General features: G+C 36.4%; 1 protein-coding gene across 5 annotated transcripts in view; it reads left to right on the top strand.

Annotated features, from left to right (window-relative positions):
- Nucleotides 1-13,911, top strand: part of PCDH15 (protocadherin related 15) — a 1,592,394-nt gene that overhangs the window by 1,144,874 nt on the left and 433,609 nt on the right. For all 5 annotated transcript variants that reach the window (XM_070487986.1, XM_070487962.1, XM_070487971.1 and 2 more), the window contains one exon: nucleotides 8,069-8,188. In XM_070487986.1, the coding sequence (XP_070344087.1) occupies nucleotides 8,069-8,188 (120 nt within the window). The remainder of the gene's footprint in view (nucleotides 1-8,068; nucleotides 8,189-13,911) is intronic.

Below are 13,911 nucleotides of genomic sequence, written 5' to 3'. Positions count from 1 at the left end.
ATGAAGCCAACCCACATTTGGGAGGGCACTCTGCTTTAAGCAGTCTACTGATTCAAATGTTAATCTCATCTAGAAACACCCTCACAGACACACCTAGAATAATGTTTAACCAAATATCTGGGTAACTTGTGGCCCAGTCAAGTTGACACATAAAATTAACCATCATAAGGGATATGGATTCATACTACACAAATGCAAGAGAAAAGCATAAAATTGAAGTCTCATTGTTAATTAAACATGAGAGAGTGCCTCCATTTCACTAGCAATGATAGCTTTTACAAAATGATACCTTCTGATGGGTGTTTTTTTCCTTAAGAGCATAATTGGTATGAATTGGCTATCTAGTAGACAGTATATCAGATAACGATATTGGTATTTGAAAAATAAACATGTATTAGTCTAATATAGACTGATATATAATCTTACTCCACTAAAAATAATGTTTCTGCTTTGATCATTTCTTTTGATATGAAGCCATCACCAGCTACCATTGATAGTGTTTCTGTCACTAAATTATTATTATAGCAAAATCATTATTTAGTGAATCCTATTTCAGCTTATCTATTGTCCACACCCCTTCAGATGTTCTGTCTCTCTTTAGGGCATAGGGAAAAACAAAACAGTTGGATTCTTGATCAAGTATGTAAGAAAATAAAATTTCATCGATTGCATTTTAAATCATTCCTTATGGTGGCTTTTCCTTGGGCAGGTGTCCAAAGCTAGATAATACCATCATTTTCTATTAATGATTTCCCAGTTAAAGTGGTATTATTTTAGTTATACTTATTGTAAAATGTACTTTTCTTCTGGACTCTAGTAAAGTGTCTCTTTAATCACTAAAAACATCAAAGTCTATTAGAGGCGTTGGCTGGAAATACATGTGAAAAAGTATTTTAGATAACCAGAAATTATATAGTTTAGCATTTTATTTCTACTGAAATGTTTGTTTTCATGTAGATATATTACATTAGACTCCAGGAAATATTCAGTGTATGCAAATACCAGGAGATTATTGCTACCCATAAATATAAGGGGATTGATGCCAGTGGCATTCTCCAATCACTAAGTATATATATTTAACAAAATATTATGATTTATGGAGTGCTTTCCAACATTTATCCTTCCCAATATTTTTTTCAAAGTGGCAGCATACCATTTCTTTGCTGAATATAGATTTGGTCTAGAGTGAAGTCAGCATCATGGTGGTATAAGATGTCCCTCCTTTAAGTTCCCCTTTTAACAAATAAAAATCAGTATCCATCCATGAACAAAAGTACCTCTTTGGTAGTTGTGGGATTTAGCACTATATGCCAAGGGACCTGGAAGTAGTCCCACCCACCTGTGTGTTGGGTAACAGGCAGACAGACCTCAGTTTGGCCATGGAATCAGCAGAAGCCAGGGAACCAGCCCTAACTGCTCTCAACCATGGTCTAGGGAAACCTGGAGAATGCTGGCTTGCATAGATACCTATGAAGGAGAAGGCTTCTCAAAGAGAGATTCTAGCACTCCATTGGAACAAAAGTTAATACGAGTTTGAAGGTAAGAGGAAGTTTGCCAGTGCCACCCCTCCCTCCAAGGTGACAGAGTCCTGGGGCTATACTAGCCAGTGGGACCTCTATGGCAGGGGAAAATCAGTGTCCTGCTACCCAAGCTGTGTCTGATGCTGCTGGAGAAACCCATTACTCAGGGAGGGAGGAGGTTAGGAAAGAGACAGATAGGAATATCAAAGGTCTTGAAAGGGATGAGGTTCCTACTGACTTTGTTCAGGACTCCAGCAGGATGCCAGTCCACAGGCTGCTTAGAGAACCTCATACATGGATCTCCCCAACTGGCCTGTGGGCACGCCCAGTGGCCCAAGTGCTAAACCCACACTGCTCCCTCTCTGTGCTCGACTCTTTGTGCACACTCCTAAGTGTGGTGGTGAAATTGAGCTTTGCAACAGCAAATATGTTCAGAAAATCAGGCCAGGGACTGTAGGCAAGGGAGAAAACACAAATTTGACTGTAGCACCACCTTCTGAGACAACAGAAGTTTCCAGCAGCCAGCCTGGTGAGTTGTAACGACTGTAAAAGACATACAAGCTTAAGAATTCAGCCACGTGAGGTAGCAAGAATGTGGAACAGGTGTATTCATGTAAGGTTGGAGAAAATCCCAAATGTGAGCAGGACCAACAAAAAATATCTCCAACTCAATGATGATTAGGGAAGATTTGAAGAAGTGTCTGCTACTTTAAATAAAAAAGCTGCAGCCCCAAACTCCAAGGCACATGAGGAATCAAAGAAACAGGTCATCACCAAAAGATAACAATAATTCTACAAGAATTGAACTCAAAAACATAGAAATCGGTGCCTTATCTGATAAAGAATTCAAAATAACTGTTTTGAGGAAAGTAAATGGGCTACAAGAAAACACAGAAAGACAGCTCAATGAAATTGGGAAAACAACACATGAACAAAATGAGTTGTGGAGCTGAATAATTTAATGAATAACATGAAAAATACGATAGAGAATATCTATAGTAGAATAGACCAAATATATTACATAAAGTGCTTTTAAACAGAAGCACACATAAAACAAGGTCATGCATCGATGAGTTGATGAAAACGTTGGAAGCAGAGGCTTGTAGGAACCTAACTCTGTGTCCCCCTAGCAAGGTAATAACCTTGTATTTCCCTGAGGAGCCATGTTCAGTATTTGTGAATTCAGTGTTCATAGCGACTTCATGGAACATAACTACCATGAATAGAGAGAATCAACTGTATTTATATGAATCTGTGAATACAATGCTTCTGTGGGGAAGTATTGTAAGTAAGCTTAATGAAAACAAATGTTCTCTTTTTAGAGCATTGTTCATAATTTTTAGGCCGGCTTGAGTAGCTATGGCTCACAAGACATCCAGACACTTTACTGAGAACAGCTCACCTTTTACATTCACACTCTAATTTCTCTTATACATCTTCTTGAAATACTGAATTTCCTTGCTCTGATTATCTTTAACTTTTACATTTGCATTTATCTATGTGTTTTCTATATTTTCCAGTAGCTGTATAAAATCATTTGTGAAAAAAAGACATGAACTAAATAAGGAAGAGATACCCTCAGGCAGCTGCCCATGCTGATAATCATCTCATGCATGGAATGCTCATCAAAAAACTAAATTTATATGTTTGAGACTTGTTGAAATGTTAAAGGACACAGAACATGGCCACCTGCACAGCAGATGTGCCCTGAAAACTGTGAATAATCATGTATAAGGCAAGACATTGTAATAAACAACCTGACCATCATGTGAAGATTTTCAACGCCCATGTAATGTTCAGAAATTCATAAAGCACCAGTGTACTACGTCTCTTGTAATGAGAATAAATAATGGTGATATGTGTGAATTTATCTTTATGTAATATATGTGTGCATTTGTATGCGTGCATAGATATGTATAGATTTCTGTTGGGTATATATATAAAAATAAATTAATGAAATAGGATGGTGAAATCTACTATTTTTGGAAAGCATTTTGTGTGCTCCAACTCTCTTTTGCTTGTTTGCATCTGGTATAGGCCATCTCATTGGAGCCTTTTTAGCCTTGGAAGACCTTCCACATTAGCACAAAATGCCTTCTCTACTTTTTTTTTTTTTTTTTTAGCTATTTCTTTTATATTAGCTTCAAACACTTCAAACCCTAGCTTTTATTGGAACAGGTCCACCATCTGAGTGGCAGATCATTGACAAATGTGTGCAGCCCAGTTTCTGAAACACTTTAGTATTGCATTTTACATGGGTTTGTCTATGTGTGGACGTTTGCTTATTCTCATAGTACAAATGAGTAGGAATAATCTGTGCTAAGATGTTTGGCCTCAATGCACAACTGTGGAAGAGAGCAAAACTCGCTAGTCTATACAAATACTGAACTAATGACTTGGCGTACTACCTGAGTCCTCTGCTGTCAACAACTAAATACCACATTTTCCAAGTTGGGGGAAAAATCTTTAATCTAATTTTTACTGAAATTGTAAACAGATACAGCACTGTGAATGAAATAGGATGCTGAAATCTACTACTGCTATCCTAATGCTGCCCATTTAATTTTCAAGGATATAAAGTCTTTATTTAAAAAGAGCTTAATGGGCCTGCCCATTGGCATAGCGGTTAAGTCCGCGTGTTCTTGTTCACCAGCCTGGGGTTCACCGGTTCGGATCCCGGGTGCAGATATATGCACCGCTTTTCAAGCCATGCTGTGGCAGGCATCCCACATATAAAGCAGAGGAAGATGGGCATGGATGTTAGCTCAGGGCCTGTCTTCCTCAGCAAACAGTGGAGGATTGGCAGCAGATGTTAGCTCAGGGCTAATCTCCCTCCAAAAAAAAAAAAAAAGAAAACAGAGCTTAAAATTATATTTAGAGATCATTCATAACCTTATTTGATATCATTATAGAAATGATAAGGTTTATTCTCTATTTCCACAGCTGGGCAATTGTTTCTCTTTTATTTTCCATTCAAAAATATACACTAAAAGAATTTATTATAGAATCATATTTCTACTTGTAATTTCAAGGAATAATAAAAAATATATAAGCATATAAATTCTTTGAGGGACAATTATATGTGGTACCCCAAAATAAGCTAAAATCCTAAAATGAGAGGGATTGGAATTGAATTACTTTTTTAATTAACCATAAATAGCAACCACAAACAAATGCATTGTAAGTCCTTTTTCAATAACAATCTTTGTTGAACTTTGTCACCAAGCGTATTTTTTAAAGGCAACCAAAGAAAAATAATGTGGGGTTTATTTTAAACAGCTAGATATTAAAAATTATATGTATTTATAAATGTGATTTTTAAATGGTGAGAGACTGTCCGTGATGAAGAAAACCATTAATTGACAATATGTTAAAGCACTTCTATGTTGACTTTTCTGAGTTTCAAAAACATTTGGACAGCTAAAGAAAAATACAGATATTTTTCATAGTTAGAGTCTTTGATTTTGCAAATGTGTCTTTGGATTTGCAAATATTACATTGTAAGAAATAAAATCCTTCAAACCATCTATTCCAGCCAAATACTGTCATATAATGTTTATTTCCAGAAACTTAATCTTGAATAAGACTGGAAAAATTAGAAAATGTTGAGATTTAGAGAATATTATACTTTATTTTCTCCCTTACTAAAAACAGTTCTTTTCTTACAACAATTGCCATTCTATTACTTCCACCAAATCATCAGGGTGGTTTCATTTATGTCTTGGATTCTGAGACTCAAATGTCAAATTAGTTCTTTTCTTTTTTTCTACACACATAGGTAATACTTCAAACTTTACATCAGGTCAGATCAAATTTATGTTATTAAACCAGCATGAAGAAAATCATCTACCTGTCTTTACATAATTTAAAATTTCCCAAAGAAAATTATCATTGTGTAGTAAAAATGCATTTGAGCGTTAGAGAAACTGTCATACTATCAAATGAGAGGGTGGTAAGGCTTTTGTTTGTTTGTTTGTTTTAATTTTAAATAACTTTGATATGTGATCACTAATTGAAGTCCCCAAATTTCACAATGTATAGATGATGTACTGCTTATTCTGTTGCAACCTTTCTTTAAATTAGAAAACCTCTTAAAAAATAAAAAAAATCGGGGGCCAGCCTTGAGGTGTGAGTGGTTAAGTTCAGCGCACTCTGCTTCGGGGGCCTGGGTTCGCAGGCTTGGATCCTGCGTGCAAACCTACACCACTCATCAGCCATACTGTGATGGCGACCCACATACAAAATAGTGGAAGATTGGCACAGGTGTTAGCTCAGGGCTAATCTCCCTCACTGAAAAAAAAGGAAAATTGGTTTTAGTAATGATGAGTAGATATTAAAAAAATCAATGTTATAGCAAATTTTCCTTTATGTGCGTATTAAGTGGGCTAGCAGAATTGATTAAGTAGGGAAAGTGTGGTTTCTTTCAGCACTCTTTCTGCTCACTTTTTGTTGCAAAACTCTTGTTTCCCTGGCTTCCAGCTGCTCATGGATCTCAGGAACTTCAACATTTTGGTACATGGTCTAAGCAATCCCTGGACCTCTTATCCTTTCCCTGTAACACCAATTTTATTGCCTGGGCTACGGCACTTCAGGATCCTGCTCTGTAATGAATCAAGTACGATAGTATATGTTGTCTCAGTGAGTAGGTTGAAAGAGATGGACACATTGTTTCAAAATTTCCAGACACTTACTGTTCCAATTTTTTCTGTTTGTTTCATTTTGTCTTTGTTTTGCTTCATTTTGATTTTTTAATTTAACCCCATAATACAGTTATGTTCTTTAGCAGCAAAGATCTTTGATTAAGTACTTTGTTTATTGTATTAGATATCGAGAAACAAATCATTCTCATTCAATTTTAAAATTTCATAATTTAAAAATCAAAGCCTAGCTACATAAGAATGGATAAATTTTTCTAAGAGAGTACGATGACTTTTGGAACAGAGATTCCATTAAAAAATCTTAAAATGTTGGCTTGGAAACCTTTTAATTGACTAACATTTCCATGAAACCCATCCTGCTCTGGTCTCTCAGTGTTCTTACGTGTCTAGTTAAACCACCTTCTCTCACTTCATTCTCCGCTCTCTTTGAGCTGTAGTCAAAGTTTGCCTTTTAAAACTGTCTGCCAGGAGGGCTGACTTTATAAAGATCCACCACTTTATACTTATGGTTTATTTCTTTACTCATAGTTGAATTCTTTTTCTAAATCAGAAGTTGAAAACGACTGTGGTTGCTGTGCCAATGCACGTATTTTGTTTAGCCCATTAAAGTCATAATTTAATTTTCTGAAATCTGCCATCAACCTTAGAACCAAGAGATTTCACATAAAATTAGAATATTAGAAGACCTAGTAACATTGGCAACACATCCCATTATGGCAAGTATTTGCTAGGGCCGAGGAGCAGCTGCCACTTTAGAAGGAGCATGTGCTCCCCAGTCGCCATCATTCCCATCAGGTTTGCTTCACTCATTTACATTACCTGACGGATCCCTGTAGACATTTGAGTCTGTAGTGCTGAAAATAGAAGTCAATGAAACGACTATTTTTTCTTTCTTGGAAACTGTTTCTCCGTGAAGGAATCCCATTTAAAAACTAACAAAACATATCTCACAACAAAATTTAAAAATCTCTGCTCTTTAGAGCCAAAGGGCTTATGTTTATTGACAAAACTTATTTATTCATGGTGACAATACAATGATTAGGGAAGAAAAGTGTAAAATGTAAGCACAAGAAAAACGTGCACCATATTCTGATGTGGGTGGAGAGTGATATATCAGGCATGGTTTAAGAGAGGGTGATACCTAATTAAGTTGAAATGTAACTAATGAGTAGGATTCCAGCTAAAGCTTGAGCGACTGCAGACTCTGGATGTAGGAATATATTATGCAAAGACGTACAGATAGGAGAAAATAGTGATTCTCTGGTTGAGATCAATAGGAAATAAAGCTAGACACTTAGTCCAAATGCCAAATCATGGTCTTATACGCCACATTTAGTTTTGTTGTTGTTTTAATACAAAATGAAAAGATATGAGCACTCTCTCCAACTCTTCTCACATGATGGCTTTCTACTCAACCAATATTACAATCACTGAAGAAATTTCCAGCTTTCTCTCTCCTCTGATAGACAGGGAATCCATTGTCTCCAAAGCTCTTCCTCAAACTTGCCACTTGCGTGTAATTACACCCTGGATTTCATTGATCTCTCTGAAGTGTATTTTGATTTTGAAATAAAGTAACTAACTTCCTCATACAATTTAAATTCTAGCTTGCAGGTAACCTAGTGCATCAAGGTTTTTAAAGGAGGAACAACAGACACATTTTCTCCATGGGGGCTAAGATGCTAATCGTCATAAATCGGTCCAAATGTGCTTCCCACTGAATCAGGGCCTTCCATTTCTTTACCCAAAGCAAGGCCCATGATGTTGGAAATTTCAGACTTTATACGAACTCCTATATGTGTAATAAAGGGCTGGTTTTTGTGCTGGAACACTTCTAGCGTGCAGCTGATGAAATAAGAATTGACAATTTTTCTTTCATTTTCTTTTCAGCTCACTCCAGTTGGCACCACAATATTTACAGGATTTGCAGGAGACAATGGAGCTACAGACATAGATGATGGCCCAAATGGACAGATAGAATATGTTATTCAGTATAATCCAGCTGATCCGGTATGTAAATACCTACTTGCAGTGGGACTTTACTATGAGGAATAAAGTTAATGTTTCCTTCAGCTGATATTTATTGTATTGTTCTGTTACTCAGCTTCTGGAATCATATTAGTAACCATACTATAATTAAACATTATCTCAAAATTACATTCTTTTTAATATTTGTGCTGTACTTTTGAAAGCTAATTTTTGGTGATATCTGTCAGTAAAAGTTTAAAATGTATTTATAAGTAAAGTATGCCATTTCTGCTAAATTGCCATGATCCTTGTGGACCCCTAAGCATTCTAAACAAATCAATGGAGATATAAAAAATATGATGCATATGCTTTACGGAGCTCGCAGATTAATATCACCATACCACTTCTCCACATAAACACACCCCAGACATATCTCTGGTGATGACAATCCCTGAAAATCCCAACCATCCCACCAATCAAAGCTAAGGTAGAGAAAAGGACAAAGCCTCTAGCCATAGGCTTTTTTCCTTTTTGCATTAGACCATGGGATTTCTACATTGTTTTCTAGGCTGTGAAATTATTTCTTCTAATGATATATTAAACAGTACAGATAAAATCAGAATTGTTTTCTTGAAGCTCAAGCCAGAAATTGTGCTGCTATCTTCCTTCCTCTTTTCCCAAGGAAACTTCTCAGAACACGATGGGCTCCTCAGAGCATAGTTTTAAAATCACATCTTAAGTGAGTTTTCTAAATTAATGCTTTCCCTTTATGTTTAATGTTAGAAATATAAAAAGTGGTAAAGTTAACATTATATCTTCATTTTTAAGTTATGTATTTCTTATATAAGCTTCAAACAAACAAACAAAACTATTGAGCTTTCAGAGACTAAGAACTCACAGTAAGATCTACCTTACAAAATTATTGTTAGAAGTAAGTGGATTGCAATGCATTTTCTCATTTTATTGTCACAAGTCAATTAGTAGCAGTGTCTCTATTGCTTAGGCAAGAAAGCTGGCCCATAAGTGAAGCGATTTGCCTAGTATTGCACAGCCAATTCTAAGCCATAGAGTCAAGACTCCGATTTCAGAGTAGCATGCACTTCACTCTTCCTCTATTGTGTTCCAACAAAATAGTTGTAGTGATTGTGTTAAAATTTTCAAAAAATTTGGAGAACCAAAAGAGTCCATGGGCATAGCAGGGTCAAGGGAAGATTTGGGGGGATTTTTTTTGTTTTAGTTTTTCCCCTAAAAAGTATGTCTCCACATGTTTGTAGGCAGAGACAATGAAACCAAGAGATAGGGAGATAATGAGAATGTGACAGAGAAGGACAGTAAGTATGAGGGGTTACACAAGAAATGGAGTAGAAAAAAGCAAAGAAAAAGCAGAGGAGAAAAGGGCAAGAGAAACACTTTTTCCTTAAAAGTAGAAACAGACAGCTGACTACACAGTCTATTTCTAAACCATTTGTTTTTTTTACTGTTTAGGTTTCAAAATAATTAAGAATATGCATGTGCCCTGTCTCTAGCTTACATTTTATGAAGATCGTTTCCTAATCTTCACTCGTTAAGTTGTAAAAATGCAACCTCCCAGCGAGTATAGACTAGCCAGGCTATGCATTTTAGGAAAATATTTATTACATTGCATAAAAGAAAAACCTATCCAAGGTTTAGATATAATGCGAGACAAAAATGTGTTACTTAGAAACTAGCTTTTAGAAGTTTTGTGAGGCTGAAATTCCTTGTGAGCTGTCCAGTAATTCCTTCTGAATTCTTCCCTCTTTCGAGGATTTGTGGACTTGGCATCAAATACAATACGGATCTTTTACTACCTACAGATTGGATAAGCCAATCAGTCACATGCAGTTTCCAAATTGCAAAAAAAAGAAAAATGTACTTTAGCAAGCTAGCGCTACTGCGGAAGAAAGAAAGAAATTTTCTGGCGTGGTGCTAATTCAATGAGGCAAAAGAAAAAGACATCATGACAGTACCTAACTTAGGGTATCTTGGAGAGAAAGTATTAACCAAGTCACATCCTTACAGAGAATCCATCTTTAGCCATCGCAGAAACTTAGTGTAAACCTCAGTATCAGTTTTGTCTCTTGTAAGATCAATGAGAGAGAAATGATTTTTATATTCTGCCACTGTTACATTTCTAGTAATTCTGCTCATATTAACAGCATCATAATATTCTTCTGCTTATTTCTTAATGTCAAAAGAAAATTGTATGTGTTATGAACATATGTAACCTGAAAATGTGACTACATCTGGCCTTTGCAACCAAAATCGTATTTCTTTCAAATTAGTCTCACACTGTATAGTAAATGGTAAAAGGTGTAGATTGGTCTGTTCTACTTAAAAATCTTAGGTTTTTGGTTTTTTTTTTTTTCATTTGATGCTGCATTTTTCATTAGCAGAAATCACAAATTAGTGACCTGGAGTTTCATTCAACTCACAGACATTTCATTTGGCCACAAATTATTTTAAATAATTTTTTGAGCCAATATCTAAAAATCATGAAATTTCACATTCAAATTTAGGTTTCTCTTCTCTCTTAAGAAAGAGAAATACGACAACACTGATCCTAATTTTGAAGACAGCAATCAGCTAGAGTTGAGTTGCAGCTTTCCCATTAAGAACAAACTTCTATTACCCAGGCAATATTTCTACATCCACTTATACCATTGTTGCTTCACTCAATTTACATTATCTACTTCATCCGTCTAGAAATTTACAAATGTAACTCTTCCCTTACAGTAAAACAAAGTATTTTTAATTGATTCTTCCCATCATTTTAAACACTGGCCTCCAGTGTTTCTGATAAGAGAAGTCAATGGAAATTTGAATTTCCCCCTATGTAATGTGTTGTTTTTCTCTGGCTGCTTTCAAGATTTTCTTTTAATCTTGAGTGTTTGGCAACCTGACTGTGGCATGCCAAGGTGTGGTTTTCTTTGTATTTATCCTTTTTGTGGAGGCTTTGCTGAACTTCTATAATCTCTGAATTTCCCTTTCACCAGTTAAAAAAATTATCGCTTGTTATTTATCTAATAATTTCACTCCCGTTTCCCTGACTTCTCTCCCTCCAAGACACCAATTACAGGTATGTTAGGCATTTAAACCTTGCTCCACAGGTATAAGCTTGGTTCAGATATTTTCAATATATTTTACTCATTTATCTGCAAACTGGGTATTTTCTATTGACCTATATTCAAGGTCTCTGCATTCTCTGCCATCTCCATTCTGTTGTTAAACCAATCCAATGTATCCATTGGTCTCTCTCTTTTTTTTTTAAATTTTAGTTAGCATACTATTCAGGTCTAAATTTTCCATATTTTTATATTTTTCATGTCTTTTCTGAGATTTCTCATCTTTTCATTTATGGTGAGCATATTATTTTTACATCTCTAAGCACAGGCATAGTTACAGTAGCTGCTTTAAAATCTTGGGCTTGTTCTAACTTTGGTCTTCTTTGATTTTTCTCTCTTGAAAAGGCATCATATTTCCTGGTTCATCCTATGTCAAAATGTTTTGGACTCTATCTGGGATATTGTGAATATTATGTTGTGGAGAGACTCTTGATTCTATTATATTCCCCTGAGGAGATTTTATTGTTTATTTGTTTGTCTTTAATTTTAGTAGAGAATTTGGTTGAACTCAAATTGAAAACTTTCTCTTGGGTACAGCTCAAATCTCAATTCAGTATGTATTTTTTCTGAGTTGATCTGCTGTATGACCCAGGCAGATATGATTTAGCAAGCAACTAGAGATGTGGACATAGTTTATAAGTGGAATCTTATTCTCTCTCTTTCTGGCTTTCTCCTTTCCAATATTCCCCCTCACTTTCTATCAACTTTAGTTGTCCCCAAATCTATCCCCTGATTCTTCAGGTCAGAAAGACTTCAGTCTCTCCATCAGCTTTAACTGCCTCCATGAGGTGCTAAATTCAGCTTTCCCTCAGGCTAACTACCCTAAAATAGGAAACTCATCCATGTTGTCTCTTCTTTCAAGTGTCTAATCTCTTCCAGAATCTGCCTGCTTTGGTTACCTCTATGGGGATGTCAGGTAGTTTTTTGTTTGTTTACTCTGTAGTTTTTCCAGAGTTTATAAGTATTATTTGTGGAAAGATTGAGTCTAGTAGGAGTTAATCAGCCATATAGAAGCAGAACAATTGATTCCCCATGAGTTCCTATCTTCAATATATCTTTAGAAAAATAATACTCATTCATTTTTGCTTCTGAACCATTTTTACTTTCCTAAATCTTAGGCAATAGCAACAATGATAGCATTTCGAAGTTTTAAGAATGATAAAAACATGCATTCATTTCATCCATGACTACGGATCTGCAGTGATGCGCTGTCTGCTAGTTTGCCACTGACACTAGTTTGTAACCAGAGATACTGACATTTCAAATCTACTTCAGGCTGTTTTCTCTATAAGAAAGGGAAAATTGGAGAAAGGGTTGAAAGGGAAGGAGAATTGAGATGTCTATTCATTTATCTCTAGAAAAAGAGAAGATGACTCTCTCGAATACAAGAACATATGTGAGGATACTCTCATGTCAATGTGTTCCTAAATATCAGAGAAGTAAAAATATAGCATCACTTAAAACTACTAAGTTAAAGACTCAGCAAATGTAGTGGTTATCAATTACCAGTACTAAATATATCCTTTAGACAAGTCTTAGGGAATAGCATAATGTATTAGTATCTGTTGCTGTATAACAAACTATCACAAACTTGGTGGCTTAGAACAACACATGCTTATCTTTGCACAGTTTCTGTGGCTGAATCATTGGACAGCCTGAGCTAGGCCCTCTGCTTAGGCTCTCACAAGGATGCATTCTAGGTGTTGACCAGATTAGTCCTCATAGGGAGAGTTGGCTAGGGAAGTGTAGGGGAGGAAGAACTTCTCCTCTACCCTCTAGGTCCTTCTGGCTGGTCTAAGAATTAAAGTGACATGAACCAGAGTAAAAGAGAAAATCAAACAACGTTTAGTAACACATATACGTGGGAGAAACCCAGGAAAACTGTGTAGCTCTCCAAAAAGGCCAAAGCCACCACTTAATTATTATCTTCAGCTATAGACAAAGGCTTGAGGACGTTGAGGGTAGTGGTTTGGGATTTGAAAAGGGAGGAAGGCGATTTACGTGGAGATGGAAAGCAAATGTTTGGTAAACAAGTGTTTGTTGGGCCATCTATAGACAATCCCCCCCACCCAAAGAGATCTTTTGATGAAATGGCCTTCCTAGAAGCCTTCCTGTCTACCATGCCTAGAATTATCTATGGTGATAGCTCCTTCCTGAGACAGGCCCTTCTACCTTAAACTCTTTTAGGCAATTTGGGGGAAGGTCAAATGTTCTTCCTGAGTCTTTTGTTCTTAAAAATAATCAAGCCATGGGGCCGGCCCAGTGGTGCAGCAGTTAAGTGGGCATGTTCCGCTTTGGTGTCCCGAGTTTTGCTGGTTCGGATCCCGGGTGCGGACAAAGCACCACTTGGCAAGCCATGCTGTGGTAGGCATCCCACATATAAAGTGGAGAAAGATGGGCATGGATGTTAGCTCAGGGCCAGACTTCCTCAGCAAAAAGAGGAAGATTGGCAGCAGTTAGCTCAGGGCTAATCTTCCTCAAAAAAATTTAAAAAATAATCAAGCCAAAGAGACACATTTCCTGATGGCAAATTCTGATCCCCCACACAGAAGAGTCCCTTTCCGAGTCATCTCAGATTGCTATCAGAATTCCTTTCCTTATGGTTGTAGGACAGAGGGCCTT

The sequence above is a fragment of the Equus asinus genome, chromosome 2, assembly GCF_041296235.1.
Source record: "Equus asinus isolate D_3611 breed Donkey chromosome 2, EquAss-T2T_v2, whole genome shotgun sequence".
Taxonomy (NCBI): Eukaryota; Metazoa; Chordata; class Mammalia; order Perissodactyla; family Equidae; genus Equus; species Equus asinus.
Note: the sequence above shows the minus strand (reverse complement) of the source record. Positions and strands in the feature narration are given on the sequence as shown.